Source organism: Lytechinus variegatus, chromosome 5, assembly GCF_018143015.1.
Source record: "Lytechinus variegatus isolate NC3 chromosome 5, Lvar_3.0, whole genome shotgun sequence".
NCBI lineage: Eukaryota > Metazoa > Echinodermata > Echinoidea > Temnopleuroida > Toxopneustidae > Lytechinus > Lytechinus variegatus.
Window position 1 is genome coordinate 30,949,543 of NC_054744.1, and position 24,036 is coordinate 30,973,578.

At 36.6% G+C, this 24,036-nt stretch overlaps 1 protein-coding gene across 1 annotated transcript in view; it reads right to left on the minus strand.

Moving 5' to 3' along the window:
- The window catches only part of LOC121415920 (coiled-coil domain-containing protein 171-like), a 36,995-nt gene that overhangs the window by 6,181 nt on the left and 6,778 nt on the right, over positions 1-24,036 (minus strand). The window contains exons 6-25 of the mRNA XM_041609314.1: positions 19,494-19,582; positions 19,076-19,211; positions 18,398-18,490; positions 17,972-18,066; positions 15,133-15,198; positions 13,163-13,301; positions 12,607-12,867; positions 11,510-11,599; positions 10,784-10,984; positions 8,514-8,687; positions 7,381-7,569; positions 5,435-5,847; positions 5,016-5,134; positions 3,826-3,954; positions 3,110-3,366; positions 2,417-2,599; positions 1,730-1,921; positions 1,053-1,198; positions 484-598; positions 101-157 (exon numbers count right to left, since the gene is read on the minus strand). Coding sequence (XP_041465248.1) covers positions 101-157; positions 484-598; positions 1,053-1,198; positions 1,730-1,921; positions 2,417-2,599; positions 3,110-3,366; positions 3,826-3,954; positions 5,016-5,134; positions 5,435-5,847; positions 7,381-7,569; positions 8,514-8,687; positions 10,784-10,984; positions 11,510-11,599; positions 12,607-12,867; positions 13,163-13,301; positions 15,133-15,198; positions 17,972-18,066; positions 18,398-18,490; positions 19,076-19,211; positions 19,494-19,582 — 3,144 coding nt within the window. The remainder of the gene's footprint in view (positions 1-100; positions 158-483; positions 599-1,052; positions 1,199-1,729; positions 1,922-2,416; positions 2,600-3,109; positions 3,367-3,825; positions 3,955-5,015; positions 5,135-5,434; positions 5,848-7,380; positions 7,570-8,513; positions 8,688-10,783; positions 10,985-11,509; positions 11,600-12,606; positions 12,868-13,162; positions 13,302-15,132; positions 15,199-17,971; positions 18,067-18,397; positions 18,491-19,075; positions 19,212-19,493; positions 19,583-24,036) is intronic.

Here is a 24,036-nt window from a genome sequence, read left to right on the forward strand (position 1 = left end):
CTGCCTAGAGTCTTTAAGATTGATAGTGAGGATTTTTTTTTTTTTTTGGGGGGGTCTATTATCTTTTTAAATGCAAATTTAATAATTTTTCTTCACTTACCTGAAGAGCTATCATGTCAGGAGAGGAAATGGCAGTAACAAGAAGCTGGGCCTCAATCTGAAATAAATACACAAGATATCATCGAATATGTTCTATACACAAGCAACCAAAAGTCAGAAGTATGAATGATTCATGATTATCATCATCATCATCACCATCATCAGTATCATCACAATCCTCACTGTCACCATTGATCAGCACCATTATCATCATCACCACTACCATCATCATCACCACCATCATCATTACCACCACCATCATCATTACCACCACCATCATCATCACTATCACCATCATCATAATCATCATCATCACCATCATCATTTCCACCATCATCATCATCACCACCTCTGTGAACTCTTCCACCTTCAATAATCATGTACCTTTGCTAATGAACTATCAATGATTTGGCTGTCTGCCCTGGCCAGGAGGTGGTGCTTTGTGTTAGATACAGCTGTTTGGAGAGACCTCAGCTGCGTAACTATGCTCTCGCGATCTCTGAAAACAAACAATAAATAATGTGAAACCAATGAATGCTTTAAGTCTTTCTGAACTGTATCCAGATTGACATCATAAACATGAGTCTTTTAAAGGTATGCTTTATTTTTAACATATGGTGAAAAGCAATTTAAACTGTCAAGGACTTGCTACACCATGCAGGACACCACGCCACCACCGTTGCAACACTACATAGCTATAACTAGATGAATGAATTGAAATTGGACTCTTCACTAAAGTTCATTCTTACGTCGTATAATAATTACAGCAACATGGCCTGCCATGGCCTATTTGAACTGGTCAGAGGCCAGCTAAAACTGGAAGGACCAGATGAGACTCTCTGCTCTATAACTAAGATGGGTGCTGCACAAAAAAGAATACCTATTGTTATCATTATTTCATTTCTATAACGATCTTGTACTTTTACGTAATACAGTGATGAGTGAAAGTGTACCTTGTATTGGCCTTGAGTGCGCTCTCTGCAGCGTTTAGACTATCCTGTAGAGATTGTCTCTCATTTTCCATCTGTGAGAGTTGCCTGCTCAATTGTCGCACTGATTGCTCTTTTCGTCTCAGCTCCATCTTTGCTTCTGAAAGGCCCTATAAAAAGATAGACAGTTTGTTGATCATCTATTCGTCAACCACCTTCTCATCGTCATTGTAACTATAATCATCATCATCACCAACACTACCATCATCACTACTATCAGTCTACATCATCAACATTATCAGCATCATCATCATTATCACCCTCATCACCATCATCATAATCTTCATCCTCATCACCATCAGTCACCATTATCACTATTATTAGTCGCCATCATCATCTTCAACAACATCATCCTCATCATCATCAGGCTGCTTGAAATGCTATGAATCCAGTGATCGGGTAATAATAATTGTGAAGCGCTTTGAGCAGTTGTAGATTGATAAAGCACTATATAAATGCCAATTATTATTATCATCATCATCACCGTGACTTTATTTTAATCATCACCATCATCATCATCACCATAATCATCATTATCACCACCACCATCACTTTCATTATCATCATCATCAGCACCACTATCAATTTTTTCACCACCATCACTATCAACATCTTTCTATCACATCCTCCTATCCTCTTACCTTGATGGCTTCTGTAATATTATGATCTTTCTCCAGCTCTTCCGTTGTTTTGACGTTGAGTTGTATTCCCATCTCCTCCAGTCTGTTGCTCTGCTCCGTAAGGATCCTCTGGGCCTCCTGCTCTCTCCCCAACGCCTGCTGAAGCTCCTGGAAAACTTTCTCAAATTTACCCCTTTCTACAGAATCCTGAATCTAGTGGATTTAGAGTGGGGAAGTACAAATAACTAGATATATAGTAACTTTCACAATCTAATCAGATCATCACTCCCATGCCTTGCATGAATCAATTTAAATTATGATTTATCGATTGGACCTATGAATCATCGTGACAAGCCAATAACACTACTCCCTTTGATTTTGTGACCCCAAAATATCAGACAAATTACCTTCCCTTCACGGAGGCAAAAAACCTTGTTGTAAACCATTCAAACTGCTTGCCATATTTGAGAGGTTTGTACAACCATGCAAAACTTTACAAACTGTACTTGTTGACCCTGGCCTTCTCCTTTCAGTACTCTTCAATCATATTTTCATTAGTTTGTCAATTGTCAATACTTCTCAATACAATGATTTTCAAAACAAACCACACATAAATTAGTTGACAGCGTCTCAACAATAATGAACATTCCCAATGTCATCTAATAACAGCAAAATGCATTTACAGGACTAGAAGTAAAATAAACCCACTTTTTCTTGAAGCTTAGCCACTTGCTGCTGAAGGTCTGAAGCTATGTCTGATGAGAGTCTTAGCTGGCCAGTCTCTTGCCGTAATCTGCCATTCTCTTTCTTGAGTGACCTTCTATCTACCTCTGCATGGTGGAGCCTGTCTAAGAAGTCTACCATCTGGTTCTGCAAGGTGATCATAGTTTGCTACAAAAGGAAAAGAAGAAGAAAATGTGGAATGCTGACTCAGATTCAGATCAATGTACACCACTCTACTTCCAGTATGCAACAAGAAAAGGACAAATAACTTTTTCAAGGATCCCTAAAAAAAAAATGTATTTTTCCCCAAAAAAGTGTATTTCATAATTAATGCGTGGCGCACTCAGGCTGCATGCAAGCTAATATGCACACTGCTCTTGCAGATGACAAAAAACAACATTTAAACATGTGTACATCTCACCCTGGTTTAACTAAATGATTGAACAGGTTACCTGAAATTACATTGATGTAATAACCATATTTGTGTAAAATCTATGAAATAGAGACAAATAGAAATGATTTTTCACAAGAAATTACGATTTTGTGAAAAAAAAAAAATTTTTTAAAGAAAAAACTTACTGCCATATTTTGGTTGCAAAAACGTACTGGTTGGCAGGTCTGGTGTTGAAATACTTGGATAGAGAAAGAGAGGACAAATAAGCACACAAACCTACGTACCTCAATAGTGACATACTGGTTCTTGACTCCTGCCAGTGATGTATGCGCTAGGAGTCTATTCAGACCATGCCCCAGGCACCGCAACAGGGGTCCCCTCACCATGTAGGTTGGCTGACGGTATGGGGGGTAACTAGAGGGTGCGGTGGGGGCCAGGGTGGAGACGGTGGTGAAGCAGGGGGCCAGCCGGGACACCAGGCTCTCAAAAGCTGACATGGAAGCTTGGATGATGGAGTGATTGCTTGGGCAATTGCCTGTACCTTTAGGGGATATCATACTTTTAAAGTCAACATCATAAATGTCAAATTCAATTTTTTATTTGCATTCAAATGCAATTCTAAAAATAGCCTATGTTGCCATTTTTAATAGTTTATTACAGTACGAACATTGAAAATAATTTTATCTACATGTATGAAGATATTTTTAAAAAGAAACATAAACGTTGTTATAAATTTTTTTTTATTATTTAATATCACTTTAAAATATCAAATACCAAAGCATGTTTCACAGCCATCAGAAGCCTGTATTAAAGGGTACTGTTTGATTAATAAATAACTTAATACTTTTATATACCCCTCCCTTGGACAAACTTGAAAAGTTTACCAGTCAGTAACAGATTATTCCGGATCATAAATAACTCTGGGCTGAAAATCAGAACTAGTCAACCAACAAGCTTTCTGAGCTTCAAGGAGAGATTATCAAGTAAAGGAATATCTTACCAGATTGTCCTAACAGCTGTTGAAGATCAGCTACAGAAGCTATAACCCTGGCCTGAAGATCAGGACTAGTCAACCAACCAGCTGCCTGAGCTTCTAGAAGAGACCTCGTGCTTGCGATACTGTTCATACCTAATAGTATGGATAAATCAACAACAACACAATTTCTTAAAGGAATGATCCGGGCTGAAAATATTTATATCTAAATAAATAGAGTATAATTTACAGAGCAAAATGCTGAAAATTTCATCGAAATTGGATAGCAAATAACATTTGGATTTTAAAGTTTATCAATATTTTGTGAATAGAGTTATATGCACATCGTCATGAATATTCATTATCTTTGTTATTTGTTATCCAATTTTGATCAAATTTTTAGCATTTTGCTCTGTGAATTTTACTCTATTTAGTGAGATATGAATATTTCCAGCCTGGACCATCCCTTTAATGAAAAACAAAACAAAATGCCCGAGTTACACAATTACCTACAAATGCATTGTTTTGCTCAGACAGGGTAAAATTAAACAAGTAAAATTGAAATATTATTAGAGTACCAAGCCAAGGGTGTCAACCAGTTCTAAAAGGGGGGGGTGAGTGAAACAAAGCCTGAGCTCAAGACGTGAGCCAGGAGGGAGTGGGAGGGGGTGTCTCCCTCCTAAGGTAGAGATTTTTTTTTTTACATATCTTGTTTAAAATATTGCAATTTGGTGCATATTTACAGGGTCTGTTGTCTTCATCCATTGCTTCCTGCTTATCTTGAAAGAGTAACATAGACAGTAATGTAATGAACCAAAACCTCTCAGACCAAGACATGAAAAAGGAGGCAATATTTCTAATAACCTGTGAGGGAGAAGAACAAAAGTTCTGAGCTTTTTAGTACAAAAAAATGAATTTTGTGATAGATTTTGACATATTATTTTATTTTGATTCTTTTATTTGTTTATTTTTTTTGGGGGGGGGGAGGTTGGCATCCATGGGGGAGGGGCAAACGATATGATCCCCTCCCCCATCCCTTGCCTGTTGATACCAACGTAAAACTGCTTTCAGAAGAATTTACATCAATAAATAAATTTTTTTCTAATATGATCATATTAAAAATATTGGTGGATGTTATATTTTTTTTGGGAAGGGCACAGAAAAAATAAGAATGTATTATAGCCAAGAATATGATATTTGAAGGAAAAAAAATGTACCTGAAAAGCTTCTTTGAGGCATATGTGTATTGCCAAGGCATAGCGGTACTGCATAAGATCCACTCGTATTCTCACTTGTGGTGAACAGTAGATCAGTTTGGCCAGCCAAATATAATAATCTGAGGAAAAAGACAACATGATGTTAGCTTCTTCTTTAATGGAGTGTGTTTCATAAAGCTGTTCGTAAAGTTACGAACGACTTTATGCACAAATGGAACATGTTCTTAGGTCATAACTCAATTACATAGGGATATCACAGAGCACAAGAAAGGATCACCAGTCGTTCGTAAAGTCATTGGTATCTTACGAACAGCTTTATGAAACACACACCTGTATTACATACATTATCATCATCATTTGTTTTTCATTAATCAATTTATTTATGTCTGTTTGAATTGCAAAAGTTAGACTCCACTCACCTATGTGCAGCCATGACAGCTATGGCAGCAACCCTAAACCTCATCAGCAAACATCGACTGCTTCTCCTTCTCTTCGTACCAGATGGATCTCTGTTGGCTCCTGGTAACGTCTCCCCCTTCCCAGGCTCCATCGCCAGCATCTGTGCAAGCTCCCTCGCCTGGCGCTTGAACGCATCAACATTGCCAATTTGCTGCTCAAGGATGCGTCTCTGAGCCGCTAGCTGTCCGAGCCGGGTGTACACTGGGAGGAGGGCGCCCCCGAGAAGGGCGCAGGCGGCCAGAAGGGAGGAATTCTCGGTTCGCAGGGTGGTGAGTGTGGCGCTGAGTTGTGACATCTGGGATTCAAGCTCCTGCTTGGCTGAGCCGTCGTGCCTTGCTTTGCTGAGGGCATCACTTGCTAGGTTCTTTGATTTCTATTTGAAGATACCAGAGAAAATATGATTGCTAGTTTTCTGTAAAACATCTGATGACATGTCTATTACACATTTCAGAACTTGACATATCTTTCATTACATTGCTTGTCAATATTTTCATCTATCCTACTTAGAATCATGACCAAGTATTTTTAATGGTTTTCTGTTTTTTCCAACTTCCCAAGCATATCTCATTAGGCAAATAGATATCTGCTATATCAAGGGTTTGAAAATGAAATAATATAAAAATACCAGGATAGGATTGGCTTAGGTCTTCTTATTTTAATTTCCTCATATTAAATAACTTTTTTACATGATATTCATATGTTGAGAAAAGTTATTTTGTTTACAATCATATCATGTTAATTATTTTGGTAAATGTTCACTTGTGAGACTGCAAGATTCATCAGACCTTTGTCATAAGTTTCATAGTTACTGCTGCAGCACGATTTTAAATGGGATTGTATGTCGAGGACAGAGCGTATTTGTCCCAAGTCTCTATTCATAAGGAGGTTCCATTCCGCACAAATATGGATAGCCTCACTAATCCACAAGTCTTTACGTTGTTTCAAGCAAGTAAAGAACTTTCTTTCCAATTAATGGTGTGATTTTACAGCAACACAATAGGTCATCGGGCAACATGCTCTTTCCTCCTACTCGAACATTCATTCAGATGACAATTCTCAGTGATATTTAATATTATTTAGATGTAGGGTTCTAGAGGTGCAGATATTTTTTGACGTCTTGCGAGGTTGTTTCGAGGAGACAAAATATTGAAATTGATTTTTAACGTGCATGCCTATTAAATATTTTGCCCCGCCCACAAGATTATCATTGGTTAATAAATGATTGTGCGCATGAAGCTATTGTAACGTCACAACGAAATTGCATGGCATATGAGTTGCGCTTTTCATAATTATGCATCTACATGTAATTTATGTGAAAATTTTATGTACAATTCAATGTGTGTGAATTTGTCGTTTACGTACAGGTACCATACACTACTAACATGACTAAACGACACTAGGCCTACACTACTAACATGACTAAACAACAATTTCTTTATTAATTTATGTTTAGCTTTGTGGGGGCATCTAAATAATAGTATGAATATTGGATGACCAATTTTCGTGGGATGCTTAGAAATATTGTTACTCCCTGAAGAACAATATTTCAACGCATCCCACTCAAGGCCATTCAATATACCCTAAATAATAATGAGCAAACATAAATTTGTATAGAGCATCTTTTATATGAACATATTCAGCTGCGCTTTCTCAGAGCTCTTTTTCTTAAAGAGCAAATACGTTGATGGCCTAGTGTGAATTTAGCTTTGTGAAAGGGGGTTTGAACGAAAGTCTATCTGTGAAACTTTTCAGGCTTCAACTATGTGATTGGGTTTTAAGTTTTAGTTATTCTGTTATGCAATGAAAACTTTACCAATTAATGATTTACATGCGATTAACAGGTATTTGGTATAAGTATCCTGCATGGTTTTCTAGTCAAAGAAATCAATAAGAAACTCTTATATACCTGTGTTTTGATCTTCAATTCTTCTATTTTCTTCTGGTATCTATGCTCCAGTTCTTCTTTCTCTCTGACCCAGTTTGTCTCCCTCTGTTGAGCCGATTGTGCCAGTCTATCCAGTGCATCCTTATGATTGTCTTCAAGTCGCATGAACTGTTCTTTCTTGGTCCGTAACTCACTCTCTAGAAGAACAACCTATTGATTAAAAATAATAGCAATTGAAATAGTACATTTATCAAAATAGTATTACGTTTACTGTATTTTTGCAATTTTAAATCCTAAATTACTCAGATACAGGTGATTGTGCCAAACTCAAATCTATTGGTACCGGTCACTGAAATCTGTTAAAAAGAAGTTGAAAATTGAACAAAAAATAATAACTGAATACAGTTGAAGATTTTTTTTATATAATCCCAATATTTTACCAATCATAAACAAGGTTGCAACTGAGAAAACTAACATTTGGTCCTTTTTTTAAATAACACAACTCTTTTTCAAAATATATATAACTTGGACATGTTTTCCAAAAAGCAGTTAAATGTTACTGCAATGAATGTATTCATTTGGCCAAGAGCAAAATATTTTAAATATATCTCTTACAAAAAATAATAGGTTTCACAAAACAGAGACTCATTTATTAATTTCTGAAAGCAATATCATAATATTGTGGGTAATTTAGTATATTTTAACTTGAAATGTATTGGAAATTAGCCAGCATATGCTGATATACATAGAATATGGCAAGCAATTCTTCTCATTCTAATTCCTTGATATCAAGATTTACCTTTTGTTAACAAAAATGATTATTCATATTCTTCATGTGAATAATTTGATATCTTATATTCTTGATATTAATAATAGAATACTTGATACCAAGAAATGGATTAAATGAGATAGCGGCTGCCCACACGTACAGTACGTCGGCATAAGCTGAGTAAAACATCCAGGTGAAGTTTTTATAACACTGTTCATTTAGACAGGTGACTCTTATTTTGTGCTGAATGATATATCTTTATGAAGTTGAATTATCACCAAAGAACATGTTCCAGTCATTCTAACGTCGCATGTAACTTTAAAAACAGCTTTATGAAACACCCGCCAGGTGTGGCCGAACCTTTACACACTTGAGACCAACTCACTTTTTCATTGGCCTTGCTGACATTGGACATGAGTTGAATGACCTCTTCCTGCACCCCAGCACTAAGCTCAGGCCAGCCCAGGCCTTGGGCGCCATTTTTGGCCGGATCTTCCTGCATCACCACCCGACCAGCCAGCAGGCGCTGGTAGATACTGTGAAGGTACAGCTTCCGATTCTAGAATTGTCAGAATTTAATAATACAAATAAGTATCTGCTTTTAAATAATGCTTATTACATCTGAGAGATATGCTCAAGTGCATTATTGGGCCGCATCTCACAAATATTCGTCATAAATACAAATAAAATTGAAAACATGACAGTCCTAAAATTCTTGTCTGAAAGAGATTTGTTATAAGATTTTAAAAAAATTGAAATTATGATGGTCCTGAAATTCCTGTCTAAACTACAAAAATCAATCACAATTTGATTTTTATTTTAATCTATTGCATCTCTTTGTAAGCCAGGGTCAAAGTATTCAATATAAATACTGATTACACTACATGTTTCAAATGGGAATCTTACAATGGTAAAGAACTGACTTTTGTGAGAGCAGTCCTCTGTTCAGTCTCAAAATTTCTCTTGATAAGTACAAATAAACACAATAATTCAATATACATCCATGGAATGATGGATTTCATTCTATCTCAAGGAAGAAGAAACATGTCCACAGACTCATCCTTGAATCTTGATTGCCATGTTCCAGTCAGCAACATTTTAAACCAATTAGAATATCAATTTCAGTATATAAATAAGTAAATAAATAGCGGGAGCACCTTGATCTAGTGGTTTTGATTCTTGCTTTATAATCAGAGGGTTTGAATCCCAGCCATGATAGCAATATATCCTACAGCAAGAAATTCATCTGCACTGTGCTGCACTTACCCCAGGTGAGGTAAATGGGTGTCGGGATGAACAGGCTGTAAGCACCATATTCAGCATGGCTTTTAATAGCTGGGGTAATATAGGAGCACCCTTACAAGGTGGATATAATGTGTACCCCGTAAATAACCTCTATATTATTATTACTATCACTATCATCATCATTATTATTACAGAGCTGCCAAGTTGTATTTTGCATTTTCAGTATTCTTATCCCCCAAAATCAGTATTTTGACCAAAAAATCCGTATTTTTACCATGAGATAAATATGCATGCATAGTGGCAAAGTTCGATCACTTCTTACATTATTTTGCGCCCCACACCGACACGAGACCGAAAGCTTCAGTCTAGATTTTGGTTGTTCCGCTGAACTTAATGTTTTTAGGAGAAATTGTAAATATAAAATCATCACTACTTATTCATTTTTTAATTATTATTCTGATTGTTTGTTTGGGTTAGTTAGGTAATTCTTTCCCCTTTTCTACTTTAATTGTTCAAATAATGTATTATTTTATTTGGGTCGGCCGTACATAAGGTTAACTTCTTTTTGGCTGCTACCCTTTCAGTATAATATTTTATTTATATCCATGTCTGATTTATTTAATGTTTGTACTATATTTGTATTGTTTTTATACTGAGAAAAATAAATTGAATTGAATTGAATTGAACTGCGTTGGCTGACTCACCAATACATAGACTGAAGAATTTGGAGGCCCGTACGTACAGACAACGTATTAGCAGTAACGTTAGATCTAACATTCGACGGAAACCTGTTTTTTCCGATCGTTTTTTGCACATAAAATCATAAAATATCACATCATGAAAAAGAAATTGCATCCATATTTACGGAAAAATGTATGAAATTCAGAAATATCGTACCTTAGACCGCAGTTACGGCTAATTCGTTTCAAATTATGATCGAAACATCGTCATCTTCGATCCTTCCGTCGGTCAACGTAAGTTGCCATCTTGGATGACGTCATCATCCTTACAGACGTATTTACCAGTCGCAAAATATCGCGATTTGAGCCGCTGCTTTGCGCTTGTAAACTACGTGCGTGCGCTCGGAACTTGTCACCCGCATTGATTCGCCAGGATATCGAAAATTCTAATCGGAAAGCCTTGATGAAAGCATAACTCATTGAACGTAGAGGGCAGCAACACACGGAATACATTTTCTCCTCTAATTTGTTTTTTCCCGTATTTTATCATGAAAAAGCGTACTGCCGTATTTTAAATTGATTTCCGTATGAAATACGGAAAAATCGTACTACTTGGCAGCTCTGTTATTACCAATGTGGATATGAGCATGAATTACAGAAATCATGCAATATAATTTATGTACACACATTTTTTTTATCTATTCATTATAAAAATCTGTAATTCATGTACCTCCTGCTCATTCTCCAAGGTAGTCAGTTGTCTCACAAACTCATCGGCCATGTTGTATGCCTTTGTCTGTTCATTCTCGTGACCCTGCTGCGCCCTCTGTAGCTTGACCTTCAGGCGAGACAAGGTCGTTTCCTGCTCGCTGAACTGACCTTTGACCTTCTCCAGTTCTTTGACGGTCGATGATAGCTTGGTTTGCAGGTCCTGAGAGGGGGGAGGGTGAAAGATTTTTATTTTTGTAGGTGATGTAGCTCGGTAAATAAGTCTCTGGACTTTGAATCACAAGGTCCATGGTTCAAATCCTACCACAGCACTCACATCATATGGAAGGCGTTTATCTACATTTGTGACTCTCCACACAATTGTAGTAAATAGTAAATAAGTACCCAGTTGGAAGGAATTCCTTGAATGCTCAAACATCTGATCACAGTAGCTATGTTGAAACCAGGGATAGAATATGCATTGCTTTGAAATACTGTATTAAGTACTTTAAAAATTTGCATGTCATTATCAGGGATGCCAGTTAGTTTCCATCTGAGAGCGACAGATGTGCTGTACATCATAACCCTTAAAAGCTTGAAGGGGAAGATGTCAAGGCCTGAAACAAGATACAGTAGAAGTCTGAAGACCAGCATCTCAGTATTATTATTATACCTTGAAAAATATTAATTCATAATCAAGTTAAACCAGTAGCCCGGCAAAATGGTTACAAATTGCAAATGAACTCACCTTGACCATGTGGTCTCTTGAGTATGTGACTTCCTTATAGTGTTCACACTCATTGGCAAGTTTTTCATGGATAACCTTCATACGTTTTAACTGCAAGAGGGAAGAAGAAATATCATTATTAGAGAAGGAAGTGTTTGAGGTTATAAATGCAGTTGAGTATATATTTGGTTCAACATGCATAAATAAGAATTGATCTCTATCATGGTGCAAAGTTGAATATTTAGAGTTTGTTTCTACATTCCTCTCTATACTATCATTATGATCTTCATCATCAACATCACCACCACAACCAACATCACCATCATCATCATCATCATCACCATCAACATCACCATCATCATCATCATCATCACCATCATCATCACCATCACCACCATCATCAGTATCATCACCATCATCATCATCATCTTCATCATCATCACCAACATTATCATAAGCATTATCCTTATCATCGCTATCATCATCATCACCATCATCATCATCATCACCATCACCATCATTAAACAAAGATATCCCATCAACATCAGTTACAACATCACACCATCCCCATTCTCACCATCCATCTTACAAACAGCATGGAATCAATCTTTCATGTACATCTGTGAACCTTAACTACCTCTTCCTCACGCATTCTTTTTGAGGCATGAGTTGTAGGAGACTGAAAAATAAATTTAAGAGATGAATTGCTGCTTGTGAAGAATTGCAGCAACTGAGCCCCCAGGGGGTGAGGTGTTTCCCCTCCTGCAGAACATTTTGCAAGGTAGCATATTTCCTAGGTATAGTAATAAATTCATTTGACAGGAATAACAATTTTTTCTGGGGATATATTCACATTTCCGACATTTGTCTACCTCCCTTCACAGAAGGTAGTTTGCTAGTGCAAGCTCCATTGAGATGTACAATAATATACCAAACAAATCATCTATTATCAAATAAATGTTTGTCAACATTTCCCATTTTAATAATGTAGGTCTAACTCAGGCTCTAAAATAAGCAGGAAGGCAGCCACACTTCTCACTGAAAAATGATTATTTAAGTCGTAGAAAACAATCTGTACAATTTTTTTTGCTTTTTATGAATTTCAAATCCACACTTGCCTCTTGCGTCGTCTCATCCAACCTCTGCTGGTAGTTTGTCAGGGTGTGTCTGAGGGTCTCTAGCACCAGGGAGGGGGAGAGCTCCGGCTGTGACCCCACCCCGCTCCCCTCAACCCCACTCTTCTTTCCCTTCCCTTTCACCGTCTTTCTCTTTGGTCGGAGGTTGCCCTCCCCCATCACATGGAAGTTTGTCAGGAGTAGCTCAAGCTCTCGCATGCATCCGCCGTAGGTCTCCTCCAGATAGATCTGTCTCTTCTTGGCCTGTCAAAATAAAATCATGTAATATTCAAATACTTGGACACGATTTTGGAGAGAGTTCTTATCATGTCTTGTCCAGTGAGTTCAAAGTTGGCAATTTTTGTGGCAATCTTAAAATTTAGTATTTGAAAATCATAAATTATAAATATAATTTTGATATGAATTTGATAGTAAAAACTGATATCAAATGATGGCAATTTGTATCTGATTAGAAGGGTGGTAGTTTTAAGCCCAAATTTGCATGTTTGGGATGAAAAGATTTGCAATTGCATTGGTATCTTTCAGACTGAATACTTACCCTTGTGAGTTCATCTTTTAAACCATTGAAGTTCTTCTGATAGAGGTCGATCTGTTTTGATGTTCCTGATAATACCTCTCTTTTCTGATCTACCTCAGCTGTAAGAGCGTTCTTAGTCGTCTCGTATTCAGCAGTGAGTCTATCAAAAGATTATTCATGAAAAAAAATCATCATGGGTAGCAATATTTGGGCAGTATTATTTAAACTTTCAAACAATACCTTAAAACATTTCTCTTCAATTCTTCTTAATTTCTTTTATAATTTCCTAAAAAGCACCTTGAGCACTCTACAGAGTGGATATGGCACGACCTATGTCTAATTATTATTATTTATCATTATTTGTGACCAGCCAACCAAAAGCCAATAAGTCACTAGAGAAGATTTTATGAAAAAAAGCCAGAATAGCAATTTGGTGTTTGAAGAGCAAAAATTTGAAAATTAGCATATCTGAAAGAGTAACTCTTCTCCTTCATAATAATAATTATAATTGGCATTTATATAGCGCTTCATCAATCTACGAGTGTTCAAAGCGCTTCATAATTATTATTATTCATACTGTCAAAATTTAAAATAGTAACTGTTAACTCAAAGACAAAGTCTAAGAGTTCCTTTGACATCATTTACTCAGACTGCTTGGAAGTTTTGCTGAGATTGTACAGTGTCCACATCTCATGGTTTAGTGAACCCTGAACCTCAAATATTGTATTCTCCTTGTTCTTTGAAGCTCTCACCAACTTTCTTCTACTTGTGTGGGTTACTGTTGATCTGATCAATATCAAAATGTTATATATATTATTTTAAAGCTTTTCACAAATCTGAAAATTGATTTTGGGCCTCTTAGTGCTGTTTAGGAGTGGCAGGTCACATATATGTAAACTCCTCAAAAAAAGTTTGGAAATCTGACTTTGATCGATAATCCCTCCTGGGTTTTAGTGACTATCAATGTGTTATTGATATCAATGAATAGATCATTGAATGCTCTTTACATGATATGATTAAGGTTCTCATGGAGGTGCAGTGCCTTGAAATGTGGGGCAAGGTCAAAATTCAAAAGTTGCAAAATGACACAATATTGAAAGTCACTGTTCTTTTTTTTCCATGGTGATGAGTGAGTTTCTCAGTGGTTTCTTTTGTTTTCATGCACCTTAACATCAACATTAACATGGAATCAAACACACCTCTGCACAAGCAAGTACATAACAAACAAACATGCATGGGTATTTCAAACCACGACTTAAGCCATGTTATCTCACAGAACCATCACTATATAAACCACAACATCGAAAATAAAGAAGCAGGGTCTTGATTTGAATGGATTTTTATCTCTATTGACACAGACAAAAGAATCATGTTCTTTATTGACCCTTCATGACTATTTCTGCTCGTTTTGCAGCTTTTCAATTCAGACATCATCCAACACTTTTGAATCCTGCTCTTTTCGTGATGGCATGATCATAACAAGCATGGTATCATTTTAAAGAGAATCAAATGATCTTTTGAATGATATCAAATAAGCATTGTGTGGAATTGGGAGTTGGGAGAAATTAATTGCCAAACTCAGATTTCCAAACTTTTTTGAGGGGTTTATATTACAAGTGCATGCTCTGGAGTTAGATACACCATAATACAGTTATTCACTGATTTATAATTTATAAGGAGGATTACGAATTACTTAGCTCATATGCTGAGGTGAGATAGCATAGAACAATTTTTTTAATTGATGAATCAACGGTTCAAAACATTGGATTCATGAATGAAATAACATGGATAACAATGGCAACAGGCGTCGATTTGGTGCACTGTGACAAAAGAATGCATCAGCTTTGGACATTTTGATATAGGTGGTAAATTAGGCGTTAATTTATACAGGAAATCTGTGTTAACCATGGTTTAAACTGACTGTTTTTAAATCATTCTTTGTGAAGTCTCTCTTTTGATTATGGATGCCTTCAACCCAGTGTATTACTAACCTTTGAACCTGTTCTTTGTTGTATGCACATTCCCTTCTTTCTTCCTGGTAAGCTGCTTCAAGTTCTCTGTTTTCAAAAGTATTAAAATACCAAACATATACTATTCAAGAAATAAATGGAAGTAAATGAAAGTGAGGGTGTCTTCGTCTAGTGGTTCTGACTGTCACGCAATCAGAGAGCCATGGGTTTGAATCCCAGCCATGGCTTGTTTTCCTTCAACAAGAAATTTACCCACATTGAGCTGCACTCAACCCAGGTGAGGTGAAAAGTACCAGGCAGGATTCAGGGGCGGATCCAGGATTTTGAAATAGGGGGGGCGCCAGCGGCGAGGGAGCGAATCGACCGAGCGGGGGGAGGGTGTGGGAGGGGGGATACCCCCCTCCCACGGCAAGGACTTTTTAAAAAAATCATGTCCAAAAGTCGTATTTTGAGAGCACCTTTAGAAGAAAAATGCACACTTAAATCACTTTAACTTCATGAATAAAAGACACATACTGACTCATTTAGGAGTTGGTTTCCAGTCACACACCGTATAAGCGGTCATTCAAAACATACATTTGGCAAAGGCTCTTCACTTGCTTGCATCGTGTGATTGAAACGTCAAATTTAAATGATACGAAACTGAGACTTGTAATCGATAAGTTCCGAATAATCCATTCTGTTTATTGTCATTTGTGTATTTACATTGTGTGTTTCAAACGAGAATTGTTTAGTCGTATGGCAACATGCAGCGATCGGGGGGGGGGGGGGACGGGGGACGTGTTCTCCCTCAAATATTTCGGGGGAGGTCGTCCCCCCCCCCTAGATTTTTAAAACTATTTTTTTTTCGATTTTGCTGGCAATTTTTTTTAAAAGATATATTGTAATCAGCAAACCTATAGATTATCAAACATTAAAAATGGGGTAAGGGGGGGGGTTAATGTCACAATTTCTACTTTTTAACAATACACAATGTGTCCTCGGGACGTTTTTCCCCAGCACGAAAGTATTTTTATTCTCCCCCCCCCCCGTCACATAAAATCTTCGCTCCTTACGCTGACATATAGCTGCCTATATATACACAGCAAACGCGGAGTGGGGTCGACTGGTGATTGAGAATATACAATTTTGCTCCTTGATAATTCGTTGGAATGATTGCTTCGGCGAAACTTAGTTGGGGCGCCCTGGATAATATGCCTCTGAATCTACCAGAAAGTGTAAAAGTTAGTTTACATTAAATACAAATATGTCTGACCTATACATTTCAGTGAAAACGTACATGACCAAGGCAGAATGATAATGCTGCGCACGTGGCGCCCGATATAGGGCTTCATCTTTGAGTGAAGAATAATCTCGGGGATAGACATTATCATTCGCATCGTTGACAATTTCTCTCGCGATCTGTTACTTACAATTTACATGTATTTGCCATAAAGACGGACAAACGCATGTTACAAAAAACACAAAATTTCGGGAAAAAATGATATCCAATCCAACATCCTCACACTGGTCACTGCACTGCAACTCCCGATTACAAGTGGTGCAACTTTCCAACCAATCGACTTGCGCGCCCTGGAATTCCGGAATTTACATATTGCAATACAGTATGACAGAGGTGCATTTGTGCGAACACAAAGGCCATGAGCGTAAGTTAAAATGTAGTTTTGACTAGATCTAGCCCTTGTAATTGACTACATTGTACCAATCCAGTAAATATAACCATCCAAAAAAAAAAAAATCCGGCGAAAATAGGGGGGGCGCGCGCGCCCGGGGCGCCCCCCTCTGGATCAGCCACTGGGATTTATTTCTTGAATGCACATCAGCACTGGAAATGGCAGCTTGAGCTAAAGCCTGGCTAATAATAACACAGGAATCCCAGCTTTTCAACAAAACAAAATTCCCTGATGAAGTTTAAAAATTCCCTGATATTAATTCAAACCCATTCCTAGTTTTCTAAGTTGTTGCAGTGAATTACATGTATTTTCAGTATAAAAACAATGTAAAACTGATTAGTACCACAATAACCAGTCGTTCAATGGATGTTGTTTTAGATATGCAACAAAATATGCTTTTGTCTTTTGGGCTGATCAAAATTCCCTGATTTTCCCCTCATTTGATTCCTTTTTCCCTGATTTGAGGTATCTTTTATCAATTTTTTCCCCAACTGTAAAAAGCTAAAATAATTTTCCCTGATTTCCCTGATGGGCTGGGAACCCTGTAATAGAATGCCTCGGAATGGATTATTTTTAGATAGATGGCATAATATAAAGGCCTATTAAAATATTAATATTTTCAACTGACATTTAAGTGCGACTCTATGTTTCACTTAACTCTTTGTGAATTTTAATATTTTCAACTGACATTTATGAACCCCCCCCCTCCTCCGTAAAATTTCATTATGGTTAAAGAATTTTTTTTCTCCTGTCATCACATCAATCAGAAAGATATCTTTCAGTGATCTAAAGACTTTGCATGGATTACCAACTACATGTGCTATGTATCAAAACAAAGGCATGAGCAAAAAAAAAACAAATGCAATGACAAAGTGCAGACTCATCAGCCTACATGTATATTCTCAAAAGAGATTTCAATTGTACCATGGCACAAAATTGTGGCCTATGTAGATTTGTGTACATAAGTATGCTTCATATTTCATCACATAAACTACAAAGAGTAACATCATAAATGCAGAGTTTTGGCAAAGAGTGCCTTACTGAAGCACAATAATATAACAATTCTGCACTGTCCATGGTTTTGTACCATAATGATGTTACAATTCAAACTTTGTTAAGAATATAGGGCCGCTCATTGAAACTGATGAGGAACAGGTTTACTTTCTCTGAATTGTTTGATTTCTGACCTGATTTGTTTGCTCATGGCATCCATGTTGTAAATAGCTTGTTCCCTGGCAGACTTCTCAACACTGAGGGCTCCCTCCAGATCCCGTTTCTGACACTACAAATGCAAGCGAGGTAAGAGAACTGATAATCGAAATACAAAACATCACAGATCGCAGTATATGGCACTTCAACAGATCTTGGTTAACCAGTAAATGTGCAAAATATACATGTGTTTGATATCATGTGTTGTTCAGTGCCGAATAAAATATATCAACCAGAATCGATACACTTCGTTAACTTTAAACATATTCATAAAGGGAAGAAATCGTAACACACGATCCCTGAACTAAAAACTCAATTCTACTGAAAATTCTTTTTCATCATAATCTCAGCAGAATAATCAAGCTTTCAAGTAAGTGCAGATTGACATTCATCTAAGAAATTACCTGGACTATTTCAAAGTTAAACTTGGATTCTGTGTGTGCTGCTCTCTCCTTTTCTATTCTCTCCTGCATTTCTTTCAGCTCTTCTTTTGCAGCCTACATGGAAATAAAAAAAATTAAACATGAATTTCTTAGCATTTAATTCTCTGATTCTTTCTCCTTCAAAGACCTAACAAAACATTATCATCCCCACCATCATCATCACCACATCATCATCATGTCTATCAGCCGGGGTAATAATATGATACCAATTATCAAAGCGCAGTAGAGTATATGCACATAGTAGCTGCGCTATATAAATGGACCTATTATTATTATTATTATCATCATCATCATAATCATCATCATCATCATCAAAATCACCATCAACATCAGCAGAAGCAGCATCACCACCACCATCTTCATCATCATCATCATCATGTCTATCACCATCATCATCATCAATCATCATCATCATCATCATCAATATCACCACCACCATCACCATCATCATCAACATCAGCAGAAGCAGCATCACCACCACCACCTTCATCATCATCATCATCATCACCATCATCATCCTCATTATCTTCATCACCACCATCATCTTGATCATCATCATGATCATCGATCATCATCATCATCATCATCATCATCTTCATCACCTTCATCATCGATCATCATCATCATAATCATACTGACCACTAATTCACTCTTGGTAGATTCATCTCTCTCAGCCGCAAGCTGAAGATCATGAAGCTGCTGCCTCACTGTCTGGCTCTGGGTATCCCTCTCAATTCGCAGCTCTGTGATCTTCTCCTGAGCATCAGAGTATAGACTAAGAAACAGGAGGAAATCAAAATGGGATTTTATTAGTAGGAGATTAAGAACCGAATCAACATAAAGCAAATTCCACAGGATAACTCCATGATTAATCATCAACCTCCCCTTCTCCTCCTCATCGCCCCCCCTCCCACGTAATCAAGAAATAAACAAACAAAAAAATTGTTGAATTTTTGTAACACCCATCCCTCCTCCCCTCCTCCTCATCATCCGATCCAAATAGCATTTACTATAAAATTACACCCAGAAAATATTGTGTAGTATAGAGTTCTCATACCTTTCTTGTTCATGGAAGACCTGTTCTATTTCATCTTTGGCTGTCTGTAGAACATCCCTCTCAGCAATGACACTGGCCAGACGCTTCTCCTGATTGATAAAATATCAAATCATATCCATGATACATGAGGATATATAATGATAATAATAATAAAGGTATATTTACCCATGGTAGCCACTGCAGTTCCGAAAACTGTTCTCCCAGCGGGCCCTGCTATTATATACTATTTTGAACTCATATAATTTACAATGTATTGTCCATAATCCACTGTTTGTTCATAACAAACTAGGTAGATTCTCCGCAAAACACAGTCAACATTAATAATGTATGCCTTTGCCATCTCCAGGGTCCTGTAACACAAAAGTTAGCGATTGATTGTACGCCTGATTTTTACGATTGATTATACATTGTAGTCAATGGAATCAATTGAAGAAAAATGTACGATCATTGCTATGTTTTGTGTTATGATGTGTTATGATGTGACACATTGAAATTTAGACTTGTGAGATTCTTCATAATCTAATTAGACTGTCATTCCCATGTATAAATTGAAATTGAATTCAATTTGTTAATTCAATCTATGGAGTTACTACACGTCCAAGCAATTTCTTTGATTGCCCTTAATGACAGTATAGTATTCTGTGACCCAACCTGAACTCTGTCTTACAAAAAGTTGCGATTGATCCCATCAACCTCAAGTATATGGAAATCCATCAATGTCATAATTCTTTCTTCAGGAATTTTGAAAAATGTCCTTTGTAAACAAAGAAAAGCATAGACACATTTAAAAAATATTTTAAACAAACATGTAGTTTAGAATTTGATGTTGCTGGCTTTCCATAGTTGTAGTTGATCGAACCAATCGTAACTATTTGAAAGACAGGCCCTGAACAGATCACCATTAATTTGAAACCAGGTGCACACATGAGCCAAGTTTTTAGTTCAAATGATTCATGTTTCACCATGAGAACAGACCATCGCCAATATTGACATCGGAGAACTTGACTTTGACAATGATTAATCTGGAAAAGAGTTCAACCACAACTGGGTCAAGACTATGAACTCTACGGCTTCATGTACCATTTCCCCCCACTGCTGAAAAGAATATCATAAACAGTATTCTCTGCCAAGTTTTTTTTAAATCTTTTTGACAAGTCATTGTCATCACATTGTGAACTTTCATTTTAAACTGCCATTTTAATGCACATTGTTTTCTTGTTTGATGTCACATGGCATATTGCCTTTGTAAATACACTAAAAACTTGGCTAAAGTACAGAGATAACATAAAAAAGGAACTCTGTTGACGGAATAATGAAAACAATTGTGAATTTTCAAGTTTTATCATATTATTCATAATTATAGTAGTTTCAATATTTCTAGCACTTTAGACTAATGATTCAAAACACTATTTATGCAATTTTAGAGATTACATATTCATATTGAAATAAAATATTACTTAAAGCCTGTGTATAGCTTTGGTAAAGGGTCAATAATGTGATTGATAATCGAATATCATCTAATATGACAGTCTTACTGAAGCGTAGAGACCGTTAGATATTTTTCCAACTGCACTTCTCTGAGAAAATTTCAAATATTCAAATCTTGGATATATAGCGCCCTCTCTCGGCGATGCTTGTTTTAAATTTAAAAAATGGGCATTCAAGCACTATCTTATAAATTTAGTGATTAGATATCCAAAAGTTACAGACAAAGAACATATCTTGAAAGTTTCAGCCCATTCCATGATTTGGAATAGGATTTGATTGAAAGACAAAAACACACAGATATTTTAATTTGATCGGGTGACCCGATCAAGTTAAATTTCCATGTAAAATCGCAAAATTTATCCTGTAAAACACATTTTTATTTCATATCCTCCACATCATAACTGTTATAGGGCATATCCATTCATATTAGCTAGCAATGAATTGGAATAGTGATAGGTGCAGTTTGGTGGATTTACCAAAACTATACACAAGCTTTAAAACAAATAATTCAAATAAACACATTGTTATTGGATTAACTTCTTTCTATATTTGGAATGAATAATGTACCACAGGTCTTGGGGATATGACTAGCTGATAAAAACTTGAGACAGCTTTCAAACATCAACATGGCAAAAGAAAACAAATAAAGAGCAAACAAAACAAAATAAAATCTGTAATAAACTAAATAAAAAAAAAATCTTTTGTATATTTTAGGTAAATCTTACCTTTGTTTAACACTAATTTGCTGTGCCAAAGTAATTTTGGCACAGGTATACATTATGACAGTTCTACAAACAATAATCCATGTTGTTATCAGTCACTCAGGCATTCAGGGGAGAGTAATTGGCATTGTTTCAAGCTTGTTTAAACACTTGTAAATTTCTGCTTCATTTGCTTTTTTGTCTAAATTGGGGTATTTTTCATGTAGCATAAAAAGGCCATGCATACGTGTAGCATTCACTTTTACAATGTTACATCCTAAAAAGGTGAAATTCCAACCCTGCCTTTTCTTTGAGCATATAAACTGCAAATATCTGAATAGTGAAAACCTAATAACGTTAAGTTCTTATGGATCTCCCTGTTTATTTCTTTAATGGATGGGGTAGTGTCTGCAGAGTGCCCTTTTCTCTAGGCATATACGTATCACCAGCGGTCATCCAAACTGTCGTATCACACATACGACCCATTTCAGAGAAAATCGACTTCAAAATTTACTGTTATTTTCACACTCTCCAGCCTTACAACATATTCATTGCTAGAAAAATACATGGTTGGAAAGACCAAGACAATGGTATCCTTATTTTTACACAAAACCAAGGATCATAGAAAATATCGCAAAGAGGTTCATGCTTGTAATTTGGGTTTGAGCGGTTTAGATTTCCCCTGTACAAAAACGCCTTAGGGAACACTAAAAAACACTAGAAACTAAAATAAATTGCTGCCTATAAATTTAGTTATAAATAGAATAGGACTTATACTTTCATTTTCTGCAAAAATCTCAAAATCGATTTTTTTTTTTTAAACCAAAATTGACTGATACGACGCTTCGGATGAACGCCGATGATATATGTAAACTATTATAGTCAAAGAAGACATGCAATGACCAAGAAATTTACATCTGGAATTCAGAGACAGAAGTTCATTATACATTTTGACTCAAATAGGTGACTAATTGACAATATCACGCAAAAGCATAAAAATGCAACCTTTCTCATTAAAACCCTGGAATCATATGTAAAGTGAAGGATTGAGTCAGCTGAAACTTGTAAAATTAATAAAGAAATTTAATATTTTAACTTCAGGTTCAATTTAGTATGTTTAGGTGTGCAAGTTGTCATTATTGGTAATGTTTGAGCTGAAATGACATTTTATGATTTTCAACAGATGGTGTGATAGGGCGCTCATCCTTCCTTCATATCTCTTGCTTGCTCTATTTGCATGATATACCTGCAATACCGTGACATTGTGCTTGTGAAGTTAATAACATCAGTTGTTTATTCATCATTCATGTGCTCTTGAATTTTAAATTATAATAGAAAACATAGAGTAATAAATGTAGTACAGAGTGGTTAAGTGTGAGGAGCATGAATTTTATCGGGTGTAGATATTCCTTTTGGAAACACCCTACTCTAAAACCAAGGCTACTCTTGGAGACTGTGCATTTAGCTATGCAGCTCCGAAATTATTGAACCAACTTCCCCTTAGCATTAGAATGACCCAGTCTGTTTCTTCTTTCAAAGCATTATTGAAGACCCATCTGCTTAAGGAAGCTTTTAACTCATGTCATAAGATCATCATTTTTAGTTAGTATAGGCAGTAGGAGTAACCAAAGCGCAGTAGAGTATATTTATATAGTGGCTGCGCTATACAAATTATTTATTACTATTATTTATTATCATTATCATTTATTATATAAGTCCTAGGCTCCACCCCAATTATCCTAATTTAAAGGTGTATGTTCAAGGGGATTCAAGAGGGCGCTGTTGGACGGTGCTGTACTCGCCACCATCTTCATTACCAAGATCAATGGATTGATTTGCATGCAGCTGTCAATTATCCGCCAGTCACGCAAGGTACACATAAGCTGCGCTGCTTTGGGAAAAATCAACGCTGGCCCAAACATTTGCTGATGTTACTGCACGCAGCAGAAGGAGGTGGAGCCAATCTGCCAAGACCTTTAGTCGAAAAATACAGTACGTGAACTGAGAATCGTCAGAGTTTTGGCATTCAAGACATGGCATCTGTGTAAGTGTCGTATAACGTTGGTGTCAATGGGCAGCTGCAGCGAGTACGTATATTCCAACAGTGTCTTCTTGAATCCCGGGAATGTGCACCTTTAAGCCTGTTTAAGGCCGACTTGATCATGGGTATCAATATGAGCCCCTCCCCTCCCTCCTTCATACACATACCTGCTCATCCAGTTCTCTATGATGCTTACAATACTCTTTAAAGGTCAAGTCCACTTCAGTAAAATGTTTATTAGAATCAATAGAGAAAAATGAGACAAGCACAATGCTGAAAATTTCATCAAAATCGGATGTAAAATAAGAAAGTT